This window comes from Cetorhinus maximus, chromosome 23 (assembly GCF_964194155.1).
Source record: "Cetorhinus maximus chromosome 23, sCetMax3.hap1.1, whole genome shotgun sequence".
NCBI classification, from domain to species: Eukaryota; Metazoa; Chordata; class Chondrichthyes; order Lamniformes; family Cetorhinidae; genus Cetorhinus; species Cetorhinus maximus.
In genome coordinates, this window is record NC_135901.1 from 24,088,662 (window position 1) to 24,115,556 (window position 26,895).

Below are 26,895 nucleotides of genomic sequence, written 5' to 3' on the forward strand. Positions count from 1 at the left end.
CTGTCCTCAGTCTGCTCCATTATTCCAATGAAGCCCAAGGAACAGCACTTCATCTTTCAAATCAGATACTGCCTGCAGCCTTCAAAGTTCAACATTTTCAGACTAATCTCTATCCCCATTTTGTTTCCTTTGCTAGTATCACTTGTACTCTTTTTTTGCTTTCAGATAACAGCTGCTCTTAAAAATTCTGCCATTCACACCTATAGACCACATTTTGTTTCTTTACTAATCCCAAAAGTAATTCCCTTGACACCACACCATGAAACCTCTCATCCTTCAATCACTTACATTTCAATTTTGTAAACAATCGTCTCCACTTGCTGAAAATCTATTCCATTTCTAATTTTACTCAGTTTTGATAAGAGGCCATCAACCTGAAACATTAACTCTACTTTTTGTCTCCTTTCTACCCACAGATAGTGCCCAACCTGCTGATTGTTCCCAACATTTCCTGTTTGCCTTCAAATGAAAGCCCATTCCTGACCCAGCTGAAAACTACTCCCATCATCCACTTACCTGGTTGAACAATCTCCACTAACCATCCAATCACACAACTCTGCCAAATGCTCCCACAGCTTTTATATAATGCTAATTGATGTCTTCTGACTACTTAACTGAAGCACCTAAGTCAATTTGTAAAAGGTGCAGCCCAGTTTCCATTGACTCATTGTCACCTCTCAGAATATTTATTATGTAACATCTCCACCATCTCATTGAGCCAATTATTGGTTAATGGAAGCAAAGGGGCATCCAAAGTGACTAACTTGACTCAGAAACCCGCTGTGAAATGTTGCATCCACTTAGACATGATAATGGTCAAGTGAAATGGCCACCCCCTTGGGACACGACAGTTAAATAGTAGTCAGGGTGCAAGGGGTAGCAATCTCGCCTCCGAATTAAAAGGTTGTAGATCTGTCGTCCCACTCCAAAGATATGAGCACAACATCAAGTCTCACACTCCCCAGTGCCAGTAGTGAGAGTGTGCTGCACTGTCAGAGGGTCAGTACAGTGGGAGTGCTGCACTGTCAGAGGGCGAGTACTGAGGGAGTGCTGCATTGTCAGAGGGTCAGTAATGAGGATGGTCTGCACTGTCAGGGGGTCAGTACTGAGGGAGCACTGCATTGTTGGAGGGTCAGTACTGAGGGAGTGCTGCAGTGTTGGAGGGGGTGTCAGTACAGAGGGAATGCTGCCTCTTAGAGAGTCAGCACTGAAGGAGTGATGAGGGAGCACCGCCCTGTCAGGCGGTCTATACTGAGGGAGTGCTGCACTGTCAGATGGCCAGTACTGAGGATGATCTGCACTGTCAGAGGGCCAGTACTGAGGGAGTGCTGCACTGTCGGAGGGTCAGTACTGTGGGAGTGCTGCACTGTTGTGGGTGTGTCAGTACGGAGGGAGTGCTGCACTGTCACAGGGTCAGCACTGAGGGAGCGCTTCACTTTTGGAGGGTCAGTACTAAGGGAGCGCTGCACTATTGGAGGGTCAGTACTAAGGGAGTGCTGCACTATTGGAGGGTCAGCACTGAGGAAGCTCTGCCCTGTCGGAGTGTAAGTACTGATGGAGTGCTGCACAGTCGGAGGGTGAGTACTGATGGAGTGCTGCACTGTTGGAGGGCCAGTACTGAGGGAGTGCAGCACTGTCGGAGGGTCAGTAATGAGGGAGCGCTACCCTGTCGGAGGGTGAGTACTGAGGGAGTGCTGCACTGTCGGAGGGATGACAATCGGATGACACATTAAACTGAGGCCCTGTCTTCTCCAGTTGGCATTCAGCAGCTAATTCTCTTCAACTGAATTACTTGTTACCTTTGATGTGCTCCATGCAAAACACCTTCCTGTGGAACTAAGAAATTATTGGGATGGATCAATGATTACTGGCCATCTTCTGGTTTTCTCTTTCAATGTATGACGTTTTATACCCTAATCTTCTAGCCATATATACACAGGGCTAGGAATTGGTATGGTTAAAATTAAAAACTTTTTTTTTAACTTAAAGATAGTTTGTCCTGTTGTAAAATTGTTTTTTTATTTTTTCATTTATTGCCCATTCCTAATTGCCCTTGAGGAGCTGGCGGTGAGCTGTCTTCTTGAACAGCTGCAGTTCCTGTGGTGTAGGTACACCCAGAGTGCTGTTAGGAAGGGAGTTCCAGCGATAGTGAAGGAACTGCGATATATTTACAAGTCAGGATAGTATGTGACGTGGAGGAGAACTTCCAGGTTGTGGTGTTCCCATTTATCTGCTGCTCTTGTCCTTCGAGGCGGTGCAGGTTGCAGGTTTGGGACGTACTGTCGAAGGATCCTTGGTGAGTTGCTGCAGTGCATCTTGTAAATGGGGCACACTGCTGCCACTGTGCGTCTCTGGTGGAGGGAGTGAATGTTTGTGGATGTGGTGCCATTCAAACGGGCTGCTTTGTCCTGCATGGTGTCTAGCTTCTTGTGTGCTGTGGGAGCTGCACTCATACAGGCAAGTGAAGAGTATTCCATCACACTCCTGACTTGTGCCTTGTAGATAGTGGACAGGCTTTGGGGAGTCAGGAGGTGAGTTACTCACCTCAGAATTCCCAATCTGTAGCTCTTGTAGCTACAGTATTTATATGGCTAGTTCCGTACAGTTTCTGGTCAAAGGTAATATCCCAGGATGTTGATAGTGGGGGATTCAGTGATGGTAATGTCATTGAACATCAAGGGGAGATGGTTAGATTCTCTCTTGTTGGCAATTGTCATTGACTGTTACTTAACGATTCACGAATGTTACTTAATGAAATGGTTCAAATTGTTCATCTCCCCAAGATGCTCCTGAGTTTAGTGTGTCACTGTACAATTTAGCTGAGTGCACTGCTAATGTTCTATTGAATGGTGAAGTTTAATCAGTCAGACAATAGATTATTAGGCAAGAAGGGGCCAGCATGGTGCAGAAGGAGAATATTCAGCCCCTCGGAACTGCTCTGCCATTCAATAAGATCGTAGCTGATCTTCTACCTCACTCCACTTCCTCGCCCGACATATCCCCATATCCCTTAATATCCAAAAACGTTTCAATCTCAGTCTTGAATAAACTCAACGACTGAGCATCCACAATTTTTTAGGGCAGGGAATTCTGAATGTTCACAATGCACTGAGCGAAGAAGTTTCTCCTCATCTCAGTCCAAAACTGTCAACCCTTTATCCTGAGACTGTGACCCACCCACGTCCCCGCCCATACTGCCTCTACAGCACGGGAGGAAATAGGGACTTGGAAATATATCGCCGTTCCTTCACTGTCGCTGGGTCAAAGTCCTGGAACTCCCTCCCTAACAGCACTGTGGGTGTACCTACACCACATGGACTGCAGCGGTTCAAACTCTTTTGAGTTATCAACAGTCACAGATTGCAACTCTTTCGAGTACAATCACAGTTCTTGGTTTTCCGGGAGTGGGACATGAACCCACAACCCTCTGATTCAAAGGCGAGGGTGCTATGAACTGAGCCACAGCTGACACCTCCCCTGCAGCGGTTCAAGAAGGCAGCTCATCACCACCTTCTCAAGGGGCAATAAGGGATGGGCAATAAATGCTGGCCCAGCCAACGAAGCCCACATCCTGTGAACGAATTTTTTTTATAAAAGTGATCGCCTATTGTCTCAAATTCTAACTTCATGGTGGGCAGATTGGCATATGGTATTTTTTTCAGGCACCATCTAGTTTCTGGGACAGCTTTGCTGAATCATCTAGTATAGTGTGCATGACTAGAGGTCTATAAAGATTTGAGCTTTCCATCACAATCTATAAAGTGAGACAAGGACAGAGGTCACATCTCTACCCAAACGGGAATCAGCATAATTGCGTATATTTCTCAGTCTATTCGCTGCTTCGAGGCATTATGTCTATCAAGGAGTGGATTAAGGAGAAGAAAGGCTTGCGTTGCCATTAAATTAGAGCACAGAAGATGGCCATTTGGCCCATTGTGACTGTGCTGGCTCTCTGAAAGAACAGTCATGCAAGTTCTTGTACAATCATATTGCTTTTATATCCTGTGCCTCCATTTATAAACTCAAGGAACCCATATGCTTTTATTACCACCTTATCAACTCCGTTGAGTTGAACAGTAGCCTTGTGGTCATGTCACTGTGCTAATAATCTAGAGACGTGAGTTCAACTCCCACCGTGGCAGGAAGGAATTTAAATTAGGTTCATTAAATAAATCTGGAATTAAAAGTGAGTAACAGTGATCATGATACTATCATTGTTGTTGTAAAAACCCATCTGGTTCATTAATGTCGTTTAGGGAAGGAAATCTTCCATCCTTACCCGGTCTGGTCTGCATGTGATTCCAGAACCACAGCAATGTGGTTGACTCCTAGCTGCCCTCTGCAATGGCCCAGCAAGCCACTCAGTGGAATTCAAGAAGGCAAATCCCCATCATCTTCTCAAGGGGAAATGAAGGAGGGGCAATAAATGCCAGCCATGAATGAACGGAAAATAAGGGACCTGCCACCTTTAGGTTTGGGCTAATGTCTCTCTGCTCATCTCCACATGACCCATACGTTACATTTCGTGGTGGCACAATGATCAAGGGTTGCGTTTAATTCTGAGTATACTAGCTTGGGTGCCAGGAATTGGGAACTTCAGTAAGAAACACAACAACTAAACTCAGAGTAGGTGGCCATGGAAGGTGTTTAGGTGTAGAGAGACTGTATGTAAACTACATAACACTGTGGTGTGAGCACTCATCCTTTTATTGTCGTGTTCAGAAGGTGCCAGTGTGTGGTGCACTCATGCTCCTCCATCTTTGGCAGGAAGTGATCATTCTGGCTTCCTGTTATGGTGTGGTGAAGACAGCAGAGACAAGGTGTGTATAGTCTGGGATCCTTGAAAGCCCGTGTCTCTCGTGTGGAGATATCAGTTGCAAGTTTCATAGTCTGGTCCGCTTGGCTCTCAGTTGCTAGCGACTGTGCATCAGTCCCTGTTCCAGAGTCAGTCCCTGTTCCAGAGCCAGCAATGCAAGGTCTTCATGAAAGCTTTTCAGAACTCCGCGTTGAAAGTCCTGGAGATGATGGGGTTGATGACGTAACCCAGCCAGGCGCAGGCGCTGTAGAGCGCTGGCGGGATGTAGCACGTCTGGCAGTGGACGTTCAGGATGTGAGTGATGAAAAACGGCAGCCAGCAGATGATGTAGACGCCTGGCAAACCGACAGAGAGAGAGAGAGGGAAAGAGTCATCAATGCACGTGTGGGCCATTTGTCATCACAACGCAGTGACTCGCGAAAGGGTTCCTACCCCACGCAGAGCTCCTCAACCATATGGCAACAGGGCATCCATTAATTACTTGCAGTTGCTACTCCTTTGCTAAAATTCACATTACATCCCTGGCACACAAGCTTACAAATAGGGTATCAATGGTATAGAATCCAAGCCTAGAACATAGCGATTCCATACAACTTAGCTTATTGTTCTAGATCATTGTAACACTATAGGACTCAGACTAATCTACTCGGTGTATGGTAACACCATACACAGCCAATTAGTCTAGATCATTACATTTCCGTGCAGCTTGGCCTATTGCTCTAGAACTTTGCGGTCTGGTGGAATGCAACCTATTGTTCAAGATCACAGCAAAACCCATGGAACTTGGACTGTTGATCTAAATCATTGTTCTACAATGCAACTAAACCTATGGCTCTAGATCAGTGTGCCATAAGGCAACTTTGCCTATTTTTCTAGATCATTTCAAGACTATGGAAGTTAGTCCACAGTTATAGAGCATGGAATTTAGCCTACAGTCCTAGATCATTGCAAGATCCATGGAATCTATCCTGTTATTCGAAATCATTGAGACACAATGGAGCCTCGTCTATTGTTCTAGATAGTTGTAACTACATGGAACTCGGTCTGTTGTTCTAGATCATTGTAAGAACCGATAGGCTTTGCCTATTCTAGATCATTGTGACACAACGACACCTAACCCATTGTTCTATACCACTGAGAGTCTGTGGATCATGGGGTATTGTTCTAGATCATTGTGACTCGGTGGAACATAGTCTATTGTTCCAGTTTGTTCTCGACTCACCTAAGACAACCACCAATATCAGTGTTGCTTTCTTCTCCTTCTGGTGGGACAGTTTGCTTTCGCTGCTGATTTGGCCACTGGCACCTGTTTCTCGTCTGACACCCTCAAAAGCGCTCCGCCTGAAGAACCTTGCTTGGCCATTGCACTCGGGGTCCGCGGATACCTCGATGGAGGAAGGGGCCTTCCGTTTACCAGCCATCAGGCAGGATCTGGAAGTGGTCCTGAGCTGTAAAGCCAGCCGAGTTCCTGTTGGCCTTGACCTCTCGGGAGGCTCCACAAAGCGGACTCCCTCAGATTTTTCAGAGCAAGGGATTGCTTCTCGTACCAGTGTCTAGGGTACCAAAAAGAAGAAAAAATGGGTGTTACCAACAGCCAATAGCACAGACCAGAGCATACACAAATCACAGGAGAGGACAAGGAAAGGAATGACAAAGGACCCTTGTCTCCAAGTCACCATTTTGTACATGGGGTGTGGGCAGTTAACTTGTTCACAGAGTAATACTGCATAGGAGAAGGCCATTAAGCCCATTGAGCCTCTGCTGGCTCTTTGAAAGAGCTTTCTAATTAGTCGTACACTTCCGCCCGCTCTTTGTCCAACAGCCCGGAAAATTTTTCCCCTTCAACTATTTATCCAATTCCCTTTTGAAATTTCCTACTGAATCTGCATCCAATGCCCTTTCAGGCAGCGCCTTCCAGATCACAGCAACTCACTGTGTAAAAAGAAAAAAAAATTCTCCTCATCTCCCCCTCTTTCTTTTACTGATTCTCTTCAATCTGTGTCCCTCTAGTTACCGACCCTCCTGACACAGGAAACAATTTATCCTTATTTACTCGATCCGAACCCCTCATGGTTTCGCCCATCTCGATTAAATCTCTCTCTTAAACTTCTCTGCTCTAAGGAGAACAATCCCAACTTCTCAAATCTCCCCATGAAAGTGAAAGGAATTGGGGTTCTGTGCGATGGGAATGGATCGATCTATTGACATTCTGTGCAATAGGAGTGAAGGAGAAGGGGCTTGTTCCATTGTGATTGTGTACAATGGGAGTGAGTGGGAAGAGGTTTGGGTCCATTGAGATTCCATGGAATGGCAGCGAATGGGAAGAGAGTTGATCAATGACCTGTGGAATGATTGGTGACCTTAGTGACAAGTGGGAATTTCGGCCATTCAAATTGAACTGGGAATTTGTCAATCAGCTCCGAGGATTCTGATATCTCCAGATGAGGCCTTATCAATTTCTTTTTACTCACACTGGTGCTCCCGTTTGATTGGACCATTAAAGTGCAAAGTTTGACATCTTCTGGATGTGTGCACTTATTCTGAAATTAAATAAAACAAAAAATTGGAATTATCGACCCTGACAACAGTGTAGGCACGAACATGGATACAAATACTTCATATTGGCCATGAAGAAAACCCATTGTTTACAATTTGAATTGAGAGATTATCCATTAAATAGGTCAAAAATCCTTTCAAAATTACTGACTTAAGGATTGCATTTTTAAAAAAATATCCGTTCATGGGATGTGGGCTTCGCCAGCTGGGCCAGCATTTGTTGTCCATCCCTAATTGCCCCATTGAGAAGGTGGGGGTGACTGCCTTCTTAAACAGTTGCAGTCCTTGTAGGTGCACCCACAGTGCCGTTAGGGAGGGAGTTCCAGGATTTTGACCCAGCGACAGTGAAGGAACAGCCGATGTATTTCCAAGTCAGGATGGTGAGTGACTTGGTGAGGAACTTCCAGGTGGTGGTGTTCCAACCTATCTGCTGCCCTTGCCCTTCTAGATGGTCATGGTCGTGGGTTTCGGAGGTGCTGTCTAGGGAGGCTTGGTGAGTTGCTGCGGTGCATCTTGTAGGTGGTACACTCTGCTGCCATTGTGCGTTGGTGGTGGAGGGAGTGAATGTTTCAGGTGGAATATGATTGTATGAAACGCACAGTAATGCACAAGGAAATTTCACCCTGAAAAGCATGTTTTTTAAATAATAAAGCAAGACACTGTCCCCTCCAAACACTCCCAGGACAGGTACAGCACGGGGTTAGATACAGAGTAAAGCTCCCTCTACACTGTCCCCATCAAACACTCCCAGGACGGGTACAACACGGGGTTAGATGTACATTTCCCTCTACACCTGCCACTCTGCAGCCTCCTCCAAATGACCAACATCCTATAAGTGTGGTGACATCACTTCCTCAGTCAACCTGTATCCTCCCTTAAATGGCAGGTTGAAAGCAACTCTGCATCGTGGCAGTGTGTCTGATACAAAATGGATCGAAGCCATTCTAACCCATGTCGAATTGAACCCATGCAGCCTCTACGCAAAGCTAACTTGGGCAGGATTTAACTGCAGTGTCTAGAGGTTAAAGGTCAGTCACTTACACCACGCCCAGTACGCACATCCCCTCATTTTAATATTTGAGCTTGTTATTTACTCTTTAGACCTTTATGTGTGGTAGGGTTTCATGCTCCATGGCAACGCTGATCCTCTTAGCTGCCACGTGCTTCCTCCTCCATCTCAGCATGGCATAGATCTGGACGTAAACTAACAGCGTCACGATGAAGGGAACGTAGAAGGAGACAATAGAGGAATATAAGATGAAAGAATGGTTCATGATGGCACAGATGATCTCGTCTCTTTTATCTGGAAGAGGACAGAACACATTCCTGGTCTCCATAATTGCAAAAACTGTCATTGCGTCACTGGAGAAGATGTAACTAAAGGTTCACAAAGATGGCACTCGAATTACGAGCTTATAACTACCAGGCAAGACTGAACAGGCTGGGACTCTTTCCTTTAGAAAAGAGAAGGCTGAGGGGTGACCTGATAGAAGCCTTTAAAACTGTGAAAGAGTTTTGACAGGGTGAACCTAGGGAAGTTGTTTCCACTTTTGGGGTGGGGTGGGGGAGGGTAAGGCGGGTGGGAGACCAGAACTAGACGGCCATCAATATAAGATAGTCACTAGTGTTGCATGTGCCTGCATGCCACTGTAATGTAAAGGTGCTCGGCAGAGTAAAGGTTAGAGAGGGACTGGAGAATAGCACCACCCACGGTATGATGTATAAAGTCACATGGTAACAGACTGAGAGTACAGTCTAGAGAGAACACTCTGGAACCAGCCTGCATGGAGGTAGCAGCGCCGTGCATGACAGTAACCTGAGATCTGTAAATAGATAAAGAGTTCATGTTTAAATCTACAAGTCTCAAGGTCTCATAGTTGAGACACCACCACACACCATAATACAACATGGTTGGCAGTGGTGGGATACCAGCACTTTCAGCGTAGTACAACAACTAGTAAATCCAATGGGGAGTTCAGGAGAAACTTCTTCACCCAGAGAGTGGGGAGAATGTGGAACTCACTCCCACAGGGAGTGGTTGAGGTGAATATTATCGATGTATTTAAGGGGGAAGCTGGATAAACACATGAGGGAGAAAGGAATAGAAGGAAATGGTGATGGGGGAGATAAAGAGGGGGTGGGAGTGGGCTCGTGTGGAGTATAAATTCTCCTCCTCCCCCCCTCTGGTTCTTTTCCCGATTCTCTTCAATCTGTGGTCCTCTGGTTACTAGCCCTCCTGCCACTGGAAACACTTTCTCCTTATTTACTCTGTCAAAACTCTCATGATTTTGCATGCCTCAATTAAATCTCCCCTGAGTCTTCTCTGCTCTAAGGAGAACAATCCCAACTGATCCGGTCTCTCCATATAACAATCCTTGGGACTGCTGTGAGAATTCTCATGCCCCTCCCTTACCATAGAAGGAGACAATCGAGGAATAAAAGATGAAATAAGGGTTTTTGATGGGCACAGCTTACCAGGGTGGTTTTTTAGCCCGAAGAGCAACGGGCACGAGATGGCAAAGGACAGCACCCAGACCATGGTTATCATCAACGTGACTCTCCACTTGGAGCTGTAGCGGGTATTGTAGAGCATTGGCATGGCAACCGCTGTGCACCTGCAAGGGGTGGACAAGAAACAGGTTAGAGCTATTGATGAACCGGACGGTCTTTAAAAAGCTCCAAAATAGGTGGTGAGTGAAGCAAGGAAGTAAGTTCAATAGGCCAAATGGCCTACTCCTGTAGCCATGGCAACCAAGGGAAGTTGAGGTTGAGGATCCATTGATCCAATCGGAAAAAGGTACACAGTACTCCCAAGAACTAGTAAACAACCAGACAAATAGGAGCAGGAGGAGGTCATTCGGTCTCTCGAGCCTGCCCCACCCATTCATTAAGATCATGGCTGATGTTCTACTTCAAGTCCACTTTCCCACCCTCAGTGCCCAAAAATCTATCAATCTGAGTCTTGACTATACCCAATGGTGGAGCATCCATAGTTCTCTGGGGTAGAGAATTCCAAAGATTCACAACCCTCTGAGTGAAGAAATTTCTCCTCATCTCAGTCCAAAATGGCTGACCTCTTATCCTAAGACTGTGACCCCCACCATTGTTCCAGACTCCCCAGCCAGGATGGGGGTGTGGGGGGGCGGTGGGGGTGGCTGACCTCTTATCCTAAGACTGTGACCCCCACCATTGTTTCAGACTCCCCAGCCAGGTTGGGGGTGTGGGGGGAGGGGGGTGGGGGGTGGGTGGGGTTAACAGCCTCCCAGATTCGACCCTGTTAAACCCCTGAAGAATTTTGTACATTTCAATTAGATCACATCTCATTCTTCTGAACGCCAGAGAATATGGGGCCATTCTACTCAATCTCCCCTCATAGGACTTCCCTCTCATCCCAGGAATCAGTTTAGTTAGAGTTAGAGATGGGGTTAGGAAGTTAAGGATGGAGTTTGAAGTTAGGGTTAGGAGTAGGGAATTAGGGACGGGGTTAGGGTTAGGGGTAGTGAGTTAGGGGTGGGGTTTAGGGAGTTAGGGATGAGACAGGGAGTTAGGGATGGGGTTAGGGCTGGAGTTGGGAGTTACGGATGGGGTTGGAGAGTTAGGGATGGGGTTAGGGAGTTAGGATTAGGGATAGGGAGTTAGGGATGGGGTTAGGGAGTTCGGGTTGGGTTTGGGGTTAGGGGTAGGGTTAGGGATCCAGAACTGTGCACAATATTCGGGTGTAGTCTCACCAAAGATTGATATAATTATTTTAAGACTTCTTTACTTTTATATGTCAATCCGTTTGCAATAAAAGCGAACATGCCATTTACCTTTTGAGTTCCTTGCTGTACCTACATGCTGACTTTCAGTGATTCGTGTACAAGGACACCCAGGTCCCTCTGCACCCCAATATTTCCCAGTTTCCCACCATTTCCAACCAGGATCACAAGCGGGACAGCCTCTCCCATGGGAGGATCCCATTCTCTATCGAGCTGGAAGGAGGAGTGGGGGAACATTGTCAATGCACACCTGGAGAACCTGGAGTCATGAAAGGGCCTCTCGCTGGCCGTTGGGTCTCGCTGGCCCCACTTCTCCCAAAACTAGGGAGTCCAGGGAAAGTAATGGAGGAAGGAGGGAGGGTGGTGGGTATAGACCTGAGGAGGGAAGTGGGTGGTGGGTGGGGGGGTGGGGGGCTGGCGGTGAAGAGAGGGAGGAAGAGTCTAGCTACCCTTGTACAACCCAGAGGGCACTCCATGACAATGGCACACGTGTGTCATGTACCCCACTGGAACCCTGATGTGTATAAATTCAGATGGACACATCACAAATTATGAATTAGGAGCAGGAGTAGGCCACTCGGCCCCTTGAGCCTGTTCCACCATTCAATAAGATCATGGCTGACCTGATTGTAACCTCAACCCCACATTCCTGCCTACCCCCGATAACCTTTCAACCCCTTGTTAATGAAGAATCTATCTAGCTCTGCCTTAGAAATATTCAAAGACTCTGCATCTACCGCCTTTTGAGGAAGAGAGTTCCAAAGACTCACGACCCTCTGAGAGAAAAAAGTTCTCCTCATCTCTGTCTTAAAGAGCGACCCCTTGTTTTTAAACAGTGACCCCTCGTTCTAGATTTTCCCACAAGAGGAAACATCCTCTCCACATCCACCCTGCCAAGGCCCCTCGGGATCTTAAATGTTTCAATCAAGTCACCTCTTACTCATCTAAATTCCAGTGGATACGAGCCTAACCTGTCCAAACTTTCCTCATAAGACAATCCACGCATTCTTGGTATTAGCCTGGTAAACATCCTCTGAACTGCTTCTAACGCATGGACACCTTTCCTTAAATAAGGTGACCAATACTGTACACAGTACTTCAGATACGGTCTCACCAGTGCCCCGTAGAACTGAAGCATAACCTCCCTACAATCAATTCCCCTCGCAATAAACAATAACATTCTAATGGTCTTCCTAATTACTTGATGTAAAGGCTATTAGCCTTTTGTGATTCGTGCACTAGGACACCCAGATCCCTCTGCATCTCAGAGCTCTGCAATCTCTCACCATTTAGATAACATGTCTCTTTTTTATTCTTCCTGTCACAGCCCCACCACCTGGTGCCAAAAGGGCTGGAGAAGCAACTTGCCCGCTACCATTTTAAGTCTGCTGCTGTGCAGTTTCCGCCAGATAGAATGAAATTAAACTCCCTTTCCCGATCACAGCACCGAAGGAGGCTATTCTTCATCTATTCTGCATTTCCTACACTGCCAAAATCCGAGAGGTTATAACTCTCAGGAAAGACTGAACAGACAGGGGCTCTTTTCTGTAGAAATGAGAAGGCTGAGGGGTGATCTGATTAAGACGATGAAAGGGGTTTTTCGATTGTGTAGAGAAAGTCTTTCTATTTGTGTGGGGTGAGACCAGAACTAAGGACTATCAATATTTGATTGTCACTAAAAGGTGAGATGGCGGCATAGCATTAATGTCTGGACTACTAATCCAGAGGCCTAGGCTAATGCTCTGGGGTACATGGGTTCAATTCCCACCACAGTGGTAGGTGGAATTTAAATTCAATTAATAAATCTGGAATTGAAAGCTAGTCTCAGTAATGGTGACCATCAATTGTCATAAATACCCTGTTTGTTTCACTGGTGTACTTTCGGGAAGGAAAGTGTGATAGAGTTGATTTTCTAGGCAGCTTTGCTTGGTGGAAACGTTGAACTTTATTTACAAGACGGCAGCAGCAGTTAATGTGTGCATCTAACTCTATAACTGAAGAAGAATTCTCTCCACGAGGGTCCCCGTGCTGCTAACTCATTGGTCCATACAGTTCATGTGATCTTACAACACAGGAGTATTCTTAAAGCTACAGTCCTACGTTTATCAGAAGTATAATTACTGCAGCCACCCGCCCCCCACCACCCCCCCGCCCACCTTAAACTTTTCTCTACCTTTTGTATTTATCTCATGCCATCACAATATTTACACAGGTTATGAAATTACAAATGCAGTCTTTAAGATGGTTTCCTGATCTGTGTGGAACGTCGAAGCTCCACGACTTCCAATTCATGTGCATGAACTATATTCTCTGGAACTGCATTAACATCAGGTACCTCATTAGGCACAGGCAGTTCAGTGTCTTCCACTCCGACAGAGACATTGGGCATGTCTGTCCTTGGTTGAGCAACTTCAACAGGAACCATAGGTTCAGCAATGGTTACAGGTGGAACATCATTTTCTTGGGATATCTCTCTTCCTCAATGATCCACATGCTTACGGGTGATCCGGCCCTCCACTTCCATGCAGTACAACAATGGTCCGGTCACAGAGCTTACTTTACAAACTAACCACTTCAGTCCTTACATACACTGTTTCTCCAACAGTAAATTGTTGCTCATGACTATGCAAATCAGGAGTCGCTTTTTGGTTCCCTTGTCTTTTCTCCATCTTACCCTCCAAATTGGGATTGTTCTGTAGTGAAATAGGAAACAAGCAAGTTTAGTTTCCAATGATTCACCTGTTAACTTTTTCATTCTCGCCTTTTATTGTCTTTTCAGGATCTTCCTCCTTTTTGTCTTCTGCTTTCTACTACAGAGTATAGTCTTGGCCTTCATCTTGACTTCACTGTTGACTAGACTTCTCTCAGGTGATTTCTCAACTTGTCTTAGTTAAGTAATTGAGTTACCCATGACTTCATTATCTACTCGCATCTTGGAAAGTTCTACGACCTTTCCTTTCAAGGTCTCTTTAGCTTCATTCAGCTGATTCTTCAGCTCTTCTGTCTCCTTCGTGTATCTGTTGGCTTCCTCCTGGAACCTTGAACATTGCTGCGTCTTCTGTGCCAATTCGTTCTTCAGTTTGTTCAGAGTGACGTAAAATTCTTCCTGCTTCTCTTCGTAATTTTCCAGAGGTACAAATTTTGACCTGAGGGATCCTTGTAGTGTGTGAGGGTCTTTCAACAGGGTTTTTCTTTTCTTTGCGAAACTCACTCGCTTCAACTTGAACTCTGTAATTCAGTAGAGTTGCCTTGAGTTTCTTCTGCTGTTCTTCCATGTCGTTGTTTAAGTCTTCATTTCTTCAGATTGCTGAATAGCTACACATTCCATTTTCATCCAGTTGCGGTCCTTGGACTCTCCAGGCTCTTTCTGAAGGACCTTGCCTTGTTCCTTTTCCAACTCAGGAACTCTCCCTGCTTCCCTTTGGAATCTCACTGGCCAATCAAGGTTAGTTTCCCTCAACCAATTTCGACTTAGAAGGCTTGGTCCTGTACCTTCTAATACCATCACTGGTATTTGTGCTGTTTGGTGTCTATAATAAGCAGGTACTCTGGTGATACCTTTTATCTGGATTTCTTCGCCTGTGTACGTTTTCAACTTGGTGGAAGTTTATTCCAAATTTAATTGTTGAGCACCTTTATTTAAATATCTGAAAGTGTGTTTTCCAACTACAGTGGTAGAAGCACCAGTGTCTACTTCCATTATTAAGAGTTTCCCATTCACCTGTAAAGTGACAGTGACTGGCTCTGTCTTCCCAACTCTCGTGTTGAATAAGGAATAAATGTCAGAATTGGTTGTTTATGGCTCTTCCTCACTATTTATTTCATTGGGCTTTGTTTGTTGCCTGGAAGCCTGTTTAATGTCACATTGCAATGTTTCAATATGTGTCCTTTTTTGTGACAAAAATAACACTCCACCTTTTTAAATTGCCAATCGCTAGGAGTGTGATTGTTTCCACGTCGATAAAAATTAGTTTTCGAATTTGCTAATAAACTGGTTCCTCAATTTTCGGTTAGCGGGAGCTGTTTCCCGCTTCACGGTGGAGTCCTGGATTTTCGCGCCACTTTCAGTTGACCGTTCCCGCCCAGCTAGGAAAATGGCACCATTTTGTGCACCTTGAATCGCTTGTGAATCCCTTCCAGCACTTTCCATCGCAAGCACTATTTCTAACGCTTTCTTAAAATCAATATCCACTTCAGTCAGCAATCTTCACTGAATAGCATCCTCTTGCACGCCAGAGACCAAAATGATCCCTGAGCATGTCATTCAGGCTTTCACCAAAATCACAATATTCCATTAGTTGTTTTAATTTCGCCACGTAGGTAGTAATGGTCTCTCTCTGGGCTGTATTCAGTGAATTGAACGTGAATTTCTGCATTGTGACTGAGGATTTGGGTTGAAAATATTCCTTATTGTTACTAATTTACTGATGGTCTTCAAGTCAGGGGCACTGGGGGCCGCCAAGCTTCGAATTAAACTGTAGGTTTTGCCACCCTAAATACTCAGGAGAATCGCTCTCCTCTTTTCCTCCCCTGTGGTTAAAGGTACAGTCCTATGTTTATCAGAACTATAATTACTACGGAAAACCCTTTTATAGACCCACAGAGATGTGGTTGACTCTAACCCTAACACTGATGGGTCATTCAGTTGAAGGGTGATATTGACCTTGCCAGCGGATTCCCACATTCCTAAAAATAAATCCAATGATGAATTCAGGAGGTACTTCTTTACCCAAAGATTGGGGAGAATGTGGAACTCGCATCCAGGGAATGGTTGAGGTGAATAGCATCGATGAATTTAAGGGGGAAGCAGGATAAACACACGAGGGAGAAAGAAATAGAAGGATATGGTGAACGGGGTGAGGTAAAGAGGGAGTGGGAGGGGGCTCCTGTGGAGGAGAAACACCAGCACGGAGCAGATGGGCCGAATGGCCTGTTTCCGCACTGGCGAACGCCACTGAAAGCCCTCCGGTTACCTGTCAATGCTGATGGCGCACAGGCTGAGGATGCTGGCTGTGCACAACATCACGTCCAGTGTCGCAAAGATGTCACAGTGAACCCAGCTGAAACACCACTCACCAACCAGCTTTAACCAGAGCAAAGTACAAACAGCATCAGCAACAGTTCACAGCCAGGGTGGCATCCCTTCAAACAAACCCTTCCACAAGATCACAGAACACTTCCAGCCAACCGGACGTCTGTTCAATGACCGGAGCTTTATATCCAACCTTAAATCCAGATAAAAGATCTGCATTCCTACAGTGCCTTACCCTTTAGTTCTGACCTGAAGCGTTAACTCAGTTTCTCTCTCCACAGATGCTGGGTGTTTCTAGCATTTTCTATTCTTATTTCGGATTTCCAGCGTCTTCCGTGTTTTGATCTTCTACTGCCTTTGTTCCTCTACTGCCTTTCTACTACACCTAAGAGCAGTGCTTCTAAAACACTTTCGTTGGTAGATCACTTTTGCAGGCGGTGTGGGAGGGGCAGGGGGGGGCTGCAGGGAACAGGGCCCAAGGGCCACCAACCGATCCTACCCCACCCACTTTCAATTGTCTCCCCCAAATAAGCTCATCAGAATTAACGGGAAGAATGGCTCCAAGGAATATGTTTATGGAAATTTAAGGTCACCCAAACTCAATTTTAGAATTCTCATCCCTGTTTTCAAATCTTTCCATGTGCCCCCTCCCTATCTCTGTAACCTTCCCCAGCCCCTACAACCCTCCTTATCTCTGGAACCTTCTCCAGCCCACACAACCCTCCCTATCTCTGGAACCTCCTCCAGCCCTTACAACGCTCCCTATCTATTCAACCTCCTCCAGCCCCTACAACCTTTCCTATCTCTCCAACCTCCTCCAGTGCCTACAACCTTTCCTATCTCTGTAACCTCCTCCAGTCCCTACAACCCTCCTTATATCTGTAACTTCCTCTAGTCCCTACAACCCTCCTTATCTCTGTAACCTCCACCAGCCCCCACAACCCTCCCTATCTCTGTACCCTCCTCTAATCCCTAAAACCTCCCTATCTCTGTATGCTCCTCCAGCCCCCACAACCTTTCCTATCTCTGTAACCTCCTCTAGTCCCTACAACCCTCCTTATCTCTGTACCCTCCTCCAGCCGCTACAACCCTCCCTATCTCTGTAACCTCCTCTAGTCCTTAAAACCCTCCCTATCTCTGTAACCTCCTCCAGCCCACACAACCCTCCCTATCTCTGTAACCTCCTCCAGTCCCTACAACCCTCCCTATCTCTGTAACCTCTTCCAGCCCCCTACAACCCTCCCTATCTCTGAAGCCTCCTCCAGCCGCTATCTCTCTCTCTCTTTCTATCTATCTATCTATCTCTCTCTCTCCTGCTTTAAGACGTTCCTTAAAACCTCACTCTGTGACTGAGGTTTTGGTCACTGGTCCCTCATATCTCCTGGTGTGGCTCGGGGTCAAATATTGTTTGATAATCACTCCTGTGAGGCACCTTGGAGACACTTCATTAAATTGAAAGTGCTGTAGAATCATAAGTTGTTGTTGAAATTATAAACTTTCTGCTGCTGTTTTGCTGTTGACAGATTTGCACTCATTGACATTTTCATTAAATAACACATCAATTATTCATTCATGCCAGAGAAAAAGCCTAGACATTTTCATATTCTAAACATGAATATGCCAAGAGCACGTGTTGATTTGAATCATTTGAATATGTGTTCTAACATCACCTTAACAATCTTCTGTTGAGAAACTAACACTTATTCTGCACCTACATTAATCAAACTTGGAGAACATTGGCTTAACACTTGGGTCGTTTTATGCATTTGTCACTGATGTGGTGTCTTTGACGAACGGACCACAGGAGACTCAGGTACATGTTACGATCGTTTATTCGAGCAATTGCAAGGAGGGCACCATCTCAATACAGCTTGAGACAGTACTCTGCTAAGCTACAAGCGTTCACCATATTTATACATTATTGGTCACATACAAGAACACCCTCCAGATTCCAATCTTCTCAACATATAGGTTACATTAAACAGACAAGTCTCTGGTACAAAGGTACATGCATCATCTGACCCTACTTTCACCCAGGCAGAGACCTGCCTTCCTATCTAAGCTGGGTCCATCTGTCCTTCCCCTATCTGTTGAAGAGCACACGTAATCGATGTTATTGCCATCCTCTGACTCCAGTCTAACTCCCAGGACCTTGCTGGTGATTGCAAACCCTGGGGATGTACAAAGTTTGAGAGTGTATAAGATTCATCTGGTTTAACTGTTTAATTGTTGATTTACTGATTTGCGCTGGCCTGCCTATAGATTCTAATTTAAGTAATTCATTCCCTTACAATGAATTCTCCCTTACCATAAATTCTCATTTACTTTCTTCCCCCTAAAAGTCACTGAGATATTACATCTCCATTGAAAAGAATATAAAAGGCGAAAATAGTAATTTGGGTAGTTTCAAGATGAAGAATGTTCCAAGAGATTAAACGCTTGTGGACAATCTAGATAGTACGAAGCATAAATTAGTTTGACAAGCACTGCAGCAAAGAATATTACAGTAATTCTCATTTCCTATAAACCTAATTTTGCTCCAGGTTTAATTGTGTGAGAATAGTGCGATTAGATATCTAGCGGAGACATTATACAAAATTAATTATCTGGCAGTTGGATGATAATGAATATTTTATCATCTGTGCACTGAATAGCTTCACTGTGCCGGCTGATCTCATGTTTGCTTTTTCTTTATTTGAAGTAGTAATGAAGGCAATTGAGAGATGGGATTGCGAGATTCGCTCTTTGGAGGATCACAACACTCAGAAGCGTGCCCGACGGCTGCAATACTATCCTCCATCCATGACGATCGTTCAGCGGTCGAGGGTTGGCCGCGACAACGTTGGAAAGGTTTTTGCTCAGGCGGATGAGCCTTTGGTGCAAGAGAAGCGTCACCAGCAGGGGGCGAGGTGAAGATGAGCGACTTTTAATCACACAACGAGTTGTTGTGATCTGGAAGGCGCTGCCTGAAGGGGCGGTGGAAGCAGATTCAATAGGAACTTTCAAAAGGGGTGAATCGGCTAAATATTGGAAGGGGAGAAATTTTCAGGGCGACAGGGGAAAGAGCAGTGGGGGGCGGGGGGAGAATGGGGACTAATTGGATTGATCTTTCAAAAAGCTGCAGCAGACTCAATTTTCTTTTTATCTTTTTCATGGGATGTGGGCGTTGCTGACAAGGCCAGCATTTGTTGCCCATCCCTAATTGCCCCTGAACTGAGTGGCTTGCTCGGCCATTTCAGAGGACAATTAAAAGTCAACCACATCACTGTGGGCCTGGAGTGACATGTGGGCCAGACCAGGTAAGGCTGGCAGATTTCCTTCCCTAAAGGGCATTAGTGAACCAGATGTTTTTACGACAATTGATAATAGTTTCATTGTCACCATGACTGAGACTGGCTTTCAGTTCCTGATTTATTAATTGAATTTAAATTCCACCAGCTGCCTTGTAGGGATTTGAACCCATGTCCCTACAGTGTTAGACTGGGCCTTCAGATTACTAGTCCAGTGACATTGCTACTACGCCACTATCTCTCCATTTGATGGGCCAAATCGTCTCCTTCTGTGCTGGACCATTCGAATGATGACCCAATCGAATGGTGAAACAGGCTTGATGGACTGAATGGCCTGCTCCTGTCCCTATTGTGTGCAGTTTTAGTCTCCTTACCTAAGAAAGGGTATACTTGCCATAGAGGGAGAGCAATGAAGGTTCACTAGGCTGATTCCTGGGGTGGCAGGATTGTCATATGAGGAGAGATTGGGCTGACTAGGCCTGTATTCACTGGAGTTTAGAAGAATGAGAGGGGATCTCACTGAAACGTATAAAATTCTGAGAGGGCTGGACAGACTGGATGCAGGGATGACGTTTCCTCTGGCTGGTGGGGTGGTCTAGAACAAGGGGTCATAGTCTCAGGATATGGAGTAGGCCATTTAGGGCTGAGATGAGGAGAAACTTCTTCACTCAGAGGGTGGTGAACCTGTGGAATTCTCTACCACAGAGAAGTCACTGAGTATATTTAAGAAGGAAATAGATGGATTTCTAGACTCCATAGGCATCAAGGGGTATGGGGAGAGCACGGGAGTGTGGCGTTGAGATAGAGGATCAGCAATGATCATATTGAATGGCAGAACATACTCGAAGGGCCGAATGACCTACTCCTGCTCCTATTTTCTATAGCCAGGATTTTATGGCCCCACCGCGGCGTGTCTCTCCCCCAGCGGACACAGCGAGCCATTTAAATCTCCATTTAGTTCGGCGGGGCTGTAATATCCCGCCGGGCAGGAGGGGACATAAAATCCTGGCCTATGTTTCTATATGGTCAAGTTCAGTCTTGTGTTGTTCACCAATTGCTTGGTATCTAAATGGATGATCGGAAGAGAGACCTTGTTCTGGCCATGACTGTTGCGCAAGTGACTGGCTCCAGAAAGGGAAGTGGGAAAAGGACTTAGGACCTCTTTGGCGGGGGGTTGGGGTCGCTGAGGCGTGATGTCGGTAGCTACGAGGCTCAACGCCCTTTGGGGGCCCTCCCGCCTATCGATAAGTGGGACCGAATTAACGGTTTTACATCCAGATAGGCGACACAGGGCATCACCAGCGTGGCCACCAGTAGGTCTGCCACAGCCAGGCTGACGATGAGGTAGTTGGTGGTGGTCTGCAGTGCCTTCTCCCTGGACACTGCCACGCACACCAGCACATTGCCAAACACCGCCACGAAGATCAGGAGGCTGAGCAATGCCGCGTAGTAATTGTAGCAATGCCTCTACTGCTCACCGGCCCTGTTGCTCCAGGGCCCCAGCTCCCTCATCTGCGAGTCATTCAGGGCAGCCATGTTTGGAGCAGCCATTGGCCGCGACCTCTGAACTCCAACCTCCTCAGAGGCCTGCAGAGGAAAGAAGGCAAAAATTTAACTCCAACCAAGTGGGAAAATGGTGCAACAACACCGGCCATCCAGGCACCAAGGGTAAAAAAAAAGCAATAGCGGCAACAACAACAACTTATATTTATCATGCGCCTTTAGCATTGCAAAGCGTCCCAAGGTGCTTCATAGGAGCATTATTACATTTGACACCGAGCCACATAAGGAGATATTGCGGCCAATAATTCGGTCAAAGAGGTCAGTTTTTAAGGGGTATCTTAAAGGAGGAGAGAGAGAGAGAGAGAGTCGGAGAGGTTTAGGGAGGGAATTTCAGAGCTTAGGGCCCCAGGCAGCTGAAGGCACGGCCGCCAATGGTGGAGCGATGGGAATCGGGGGGTGCGCAAGAGGGCAGGATTGAGGAACGCAGGGAAGGTTAGATCAGATGATCTGGTCATTAACCGCCTTGAAGTTGAAGGGATCTTGCTGTGCTCAATTTGGCACCCACCTTTGGTACTTTTGTCATTTGTTGTAAAAGGCTTTGGGACATGGGCAGGTTCAAAATGCGAACAATAGTTCTCTAAAGTGTTCACATAAACACCCCTTAAACAGTGCCTCTTAATCCAATCTAGTTGGCTTTGTCCAACAGTAAAGACAATGGAGGGCGAAGGTGTCATCTCCAGATGTTCAAAGGTAACTTAATCCGATTCCATTAAAACTGCCTCATCAAGACATTTATTAATTCAATAAAACCTCTTGTGTGTCAAGCATTGTGCACAGACCATTTATAAGCACTAATCAGTTCACATGAGGGATGTGTTTTCACAATACCTTGAGAAGATAATTATATGAAATCTATCAGCCATGATATGAACTGCACAATTGCGGTCCCCAAACTATTGTTAACTCATTCATTGTATGTCGACTGGTCTACACACAGAATTAAATTACTCAAGAGATAATGATCTGCAGAGGTAGGATTATGCTGAGGGACAAAAACCCACCAGTGTGCTCTGCCCCCTCCCCTCTCTCTCTCTCTCGATTCTTTCCCTTCATAAATCCGCCTCGTCCTCTCTACTTACCTCTTCGAAGACTGCCCAATCCTCTCCTCTCTTCCTGCTAAGTGGACCTCCAATGTAAACCACTTCTCACCGGATATCAACCAACCAATCCTGTACCTCAGGCCAACCCTCGGGTACCCTCCTCTCTCTTCCGAGGTTAAAAGCAGGGGAGGGAAGAAATGCGTGAGGAAGGAATGAGGGAGAATGGAAGGGAAGGAAGGATGGAGGAATGGGAGGAACAAATGGGGAAATTGGTTGGAAGGAAGGGAGGGAGGGAGGGAGGAAAAAATATGAGGGAAGGAAAGAATAAAACACTGGATTCCATCCGACCCTTTCTCCCCTATATAACCCACTGGATTCCACCCTGACCCTCTCCCCTCTGTAAAAACAACTGGATCCTACCCTGACCCTTTCTCCTCTGTAAAACTCACTGGGTTCCACCCTGACCCTCTTTCCTCTGTAAAAATCATTGGATTCCACACGACCCTCTCTCCTCTCTATAACCCACCAGATTCCGCCCTGACCCGCTCTCTTCTGTAAAACCCACTGGATTCCACCTCGACCCTCTCTCCTCTCTATAACCCATTAGATTCTGCCCTGACCCGCTCTCTTCTGTAAAACACACTGGATTCCACCCTGACCCTCTTTCCCCTGGATAACCAACTGGAATCCATCCTGACCCTCTCTCCTCTGTATAACCCACTGGATTCCACCATGACCCTCTCTCCTGTGCATAACCCACTGGATTCCACCATGACACTCTCTCCTCTCTAATAACACACTGGATTTCATCCTGACACTCTCTCCTCTGTATAAACAGGGAGAGGGAGAGAAGGAGTGGGAGACCAGGGGAACGGGAGAGACGGAGAGACCGGGAGAAATGGGAGAGTGGAAGAGAAAGAATCAGAGTTGGGATTCAAACCCTCAATTCCAAAGGCTGGGGTGGAAGACCCAATGGAGAGAGAGAGGGGGGTGGGGGAAAGAGAGGGAGGGAGACAGAGAGGGGAAGAGAGAGAGGGAGAGAGGCAGAGGGAGGGGGGTTGGGGGAGACGGGAGAAAGAGAGAGATTGAGGTAGGGAGGAAGAACAGATGAGAGGGGAAGGAGGGAGAGAGAACGAGAAAGGGAGATGACGAATGGGGATGGAAGAAAGGAAAAAGAAGAGAGAGAGAGTGGGAGACGGGGGGATTGGGAGAGGGAGAGACAGAGAGGGAGACCGGGGGAGTGGGAGAGGGAGAGACGGAGAGGGAGACCGGGGGAGTGGGGGAGTAGGAAAGAGAGAGACCTTGGGGAATGGGAGAGCAGGAGAGAAGGAGAGAGAGACTTTTTTAAAAATTCATTCATGGGATTTGGGCTTCGCTGGCTGAGCCAGCATTTATTGCCCATCCCTAATTGCCCTTGAGAAGGTGGTGGTGAGCTGCCTTCTTGAACTTCTGCAGTCCATGTGGTGTAGGTACACCCACAGTGCTGTTAGGGAGGGGGTTCCAGGATTTTTACCCAGCGACAGTGAAGAAACGGCTGATATATTTCCAAGTCAAGATGGTGAGTGACTTGGGGGCGAACTTCCAGGTGGTGGTGTTCCCATCTATCTGCTGCCTTTGTCCTTCTAGATGGTGGTGGTCGTAGGTTTGGAAGGTGCTGTCAAAGGAGTCTTGGTGAATACCTGTAGTGCATCTTGTAGATGGTACACATTGCTGTTACTGTGCGTCGGTGGTGGAGGGAGTGAATGTTTAAGGATGTGGTGCCAATCAAGCGGGGCTGCTTTGTCCCGGATGGTGTCCAGCTTCTTGAGTGTTGAGGGAGCTGCACTCATCCAGGCAAGTGGGGAGTATTCCATCACACTCCTGACTTGTGCCTTGTAGATGATGGACAGGCTTTGGAGAGTCTGGGGGTGGGTTACTCATCGCAGGATTCCTAGTCTTTGACCTGCTCTTGTAGCCATAGTATTCATATGGCTCCTCCAGGTGTTAGTAAGGAGGACTTAGGATCAACGGGGCTGAGATTGCTGTTGTTGTTTCCGGTGCCTATGTCGATGCCGGATGGCCCATCCAGTTTCATTCCTTTTTCGAGACTTTGTCGCGGTTTTGATACAACTGAGTGGCAGCTCGGCCATTTCAGAGGGAATTTAGGAGTCAACCACGTTGCTATGGGTCTGGGGTCACATGTAGGCCAGACCAGGTAAGGATGACAGATTTCCCTCCCTAAAGGGGCAGTAGTGAACCAGGTGGGTTTTTACAACAATCGAAAATGGTTTCATGGTTATCGTAAGACTTTTAATTCCATATTTTTACTGAATTCAAATTCCACCATCTGAACCCACTACCATTGAACCCGGGCCCCCAGAGCATTACCCTGGGTCTCTGGATGACTAGTCAGGCGGCAATACCATTACGCCATCACCTCCCCTAACTGGGGAGTGGGAGAGCGGGAGAGGAGATAGAGAATGGGGGAGCAGGAGACAAGGAGGGAGAGACCGCGGAGAATGGGAGAGTGGGAGAGAAGGAGAGAGACCAGAGAGAATGGGAGAGCGGGAGAGAGAGAGAGACCGGAGAGAATGGGAGAGTGGGAGAGGAGAGAGAGACTGTGGGGAGTGGGAGAGTGGGAGGGAAGGAGACACCAGAAGAACGGGAGAGCAGGAGAGAGAGACTGGGGAAAATGGGAGAGCAGAAGAGGAGGAGACACCGGGGGTGTGGGAGAGTGGGAAAGAAGGAGAGAGAGACCGGTGTAGTGAGACAGCGGGAGGGAAGGAGAGGGAGACCGGGAGGGAAGGAGAGAGAGAGACCAGGGGAGTGGGAGAGCAGAAAGAAAGGGAGGGAGACCAGGGAGTGGGAGAGCGGGAGAGAAGGAGAGAAAGAGAGACCGGTGAGAATGGGAGAGTGGGTGGGAAGGAGAGGGAGACCAGGGGGAATGGGAAAGTGGGAGAGAAGGAGAGATAGACCGGGGGAAGTGGGAGAGCGGGAGGGAAGGAGAGAGAGAGAGCGGGGGGAGTGGGAAAGCGGGAAAGGAAGAGAGGGAAAATGAAGGAGCGGGAGAGGGAGGCGGATATGACAGAGAACCAGAATAAAACAGTGACAAAAACAAGGAAACGTGCTAGTTAGTGACTGTGGAGGGTGCACAATCCAGTGTGTGGGCAGAAATAAATGAATCATAAAATCTTACAACACAGGAAGAGGTCATTCAGCCCATTGTGCCTGTGCTGGCTCTCTGAAAGATCTATCCAATTAGTCCCACTTCCCTCACATCGCTCTTTCCCCCATAGCCCTGCAAACATTTCCCCTTCAAGTATTTATTCAATTCCCCTTTTGAAAGTTCCTGTTGAATCTGCTTCCACTGCCCTTTCAGGCAGCACCTCCCAGATCACAACAACTCGCGGTGTAAAAAAAAAAATCCCCCTCATCTCCCCCTCTGGTTATTTTCCCGATTCTCTTCAATCTGTGTCCCTCAGTTCACCAACCCTCCTGCCGCTGGAAACAGTTTTTCCTTGTTTACTCCAGTGAAAACCCTGATGGTTGTAGGGAAGGTGTCACGATATCAATGCCCAACCATTTACAGCTCAAATAGCTGACTGTGAAGGTGCCAGGCTTTACCAGGTGTGGCAGGAGGGCACCAGCAGCCGTTTCCCGGTTCCGTACTGATTTCCCCGGAGCTGTGCCGAACCCACTGCCTGAGAAACAAGCTTCTGGTGCCCCGGAGCTGTCCCCTGTCCCCCGCGAGGGAGGCAGTGCGGCACCTTCGAGAGGGAGTGGGTTACCACAGGGCGGTACAAATACGTTTTGACTGAACCAAATCAGTTTGGATATAGAAAGAAAGCTTGGCAGAAATTTTGCTTCCGTTCACCAAATTTGTGCAGCACTGAAGGAGACCATTCAGCCCATTGAGTCCATGCCAGCACTTCTGACGAGCGATCGGGTTAGTCCCACTACCACCAGCAAACCCCCCACTCCCACCGCCCCTCCCCCCCTCCCTAACTCTTTCCCTTAAATGCTATTCACCTCTACCACTCCCTATGGGAGCGAGTTCCACATTCTCCCCACTCTCTGGGTAAATTCTCCTGAATTCCCCATTGGATTTATTAATGACTATCATATATTGATAACCACTAACCACCCCTACCCCCACCGCCCAGTTCTGGTCTCCTCCACATCTTCTCTACGTCTACTCGCTCGAAACCCTTTTATCATTTTAAGGACCTCGATCAGGTCACCCCCTCAGCCTTCTCTTTTCTGGAGAAAAGAGCCCCAGCCTGTTCAGTCTTTCCTGATGGGTATAACCTCTCAGATCTGGAATCAACATTGTAAATCTTATTTGTTTTGCATCTTCTCCGGTGCCTCTATATCGTTTTTTATAATACGGAGGCCAGAACCGTGCACAGTGCTCCCATCGCTCGATATAAGGTAGAACAAAACCTCTGTTCTTCAATGCTCACCCTCTAGAAATGAAACCAAGTGCTTATAGCTCTTTTAAATGTCTCTATCAACCTGCGTCACCAACTTCTCGCCACTGGCGTTTCATTCCTGTTTGCTCCCCTTGATAATTTGGTGTTGAAAATTGGGTAGTACATTCACTTCCGCTCCGTACCGAGACCGAGTTCCTCCTTGCGAGTCTCCTTCCGCTCTTCCTTCCCTGCAGCATCCACAGAGCGGAGAGTCTCACTCCGGTAGAGAATCATTCAGGGCTGCACTGGTGCTGCCTGTACCGAACTCTCAGCACAGCCTGTCTATCCCTTACACACACACACGCACCATCAGAGACCTGCTCTCCTCAACATAATCCCTCTCCCTGACAGCTTGATGTTCTCTCACATTAAGCCAGACACCCAATCGG

General features: G+C 46.9%; 2 protein-coding genes across 2 annotated transcripts in view; one reads left to right on the forward strand and one right to left on the reverse strand.

Annotated features, from left to right (window-relative positions):
* Positions 1–26,895, forward strand: part of LOC144697392 (uncharacterized) — a 558,602-nt gene that overhangs the window by 315,605 nt on the left and 216,102 nt on the right. The gene's annotated exons all lie outside the window — the stretch shown is intronic.
* On the reverse strand, positions 4,994–26,740 carry LOC144698436 (D(2) dopamine receptor A-like). Its single transcript, XM_078570377.1, has 9 exons — positions 26,650–26,740; positions 25,659–25,801; positions 20,725–20,919; positions 16,104–16,213; positions 9,848–9,987; positions 8,476–8,675; positions 7,216–7,356; positions 6,039–6,369; positions 4,994–5,151 (listed from the first exon to the last, which is right to left on the reverse strand). Exons 1-9 carry the CDS (start codon positions 26,738–26,740, stop codon positions 4,994–4,996), a joined length of 1,509 nt encoding a protein of 502 aa, XP_078426503.1.

Coding starts and splice junctions, on each gene's coding strand:
- LOC144698436 (XM_078570377.1), bottom strand. CDS start 26,740: ATGATTCTCTACCGGAGTGAGACTCTCCGCTCTGTGGATGCTGCAGGG. Junction 25,802..26,649: donor CAAGGAGGAACTCGGTCTCG/GTACGGAGCGGA, acceptor TCCCTCTCGAAG/GTGCCGCACTGCCTCCCTCG. Junction 9,988..16,103: donor TGCGCCATCAGCATTGACAG/GTAACCGGAGGG, acceptor CACCCCTTGCAG/GTGCACAGCGGTTGCCATGC.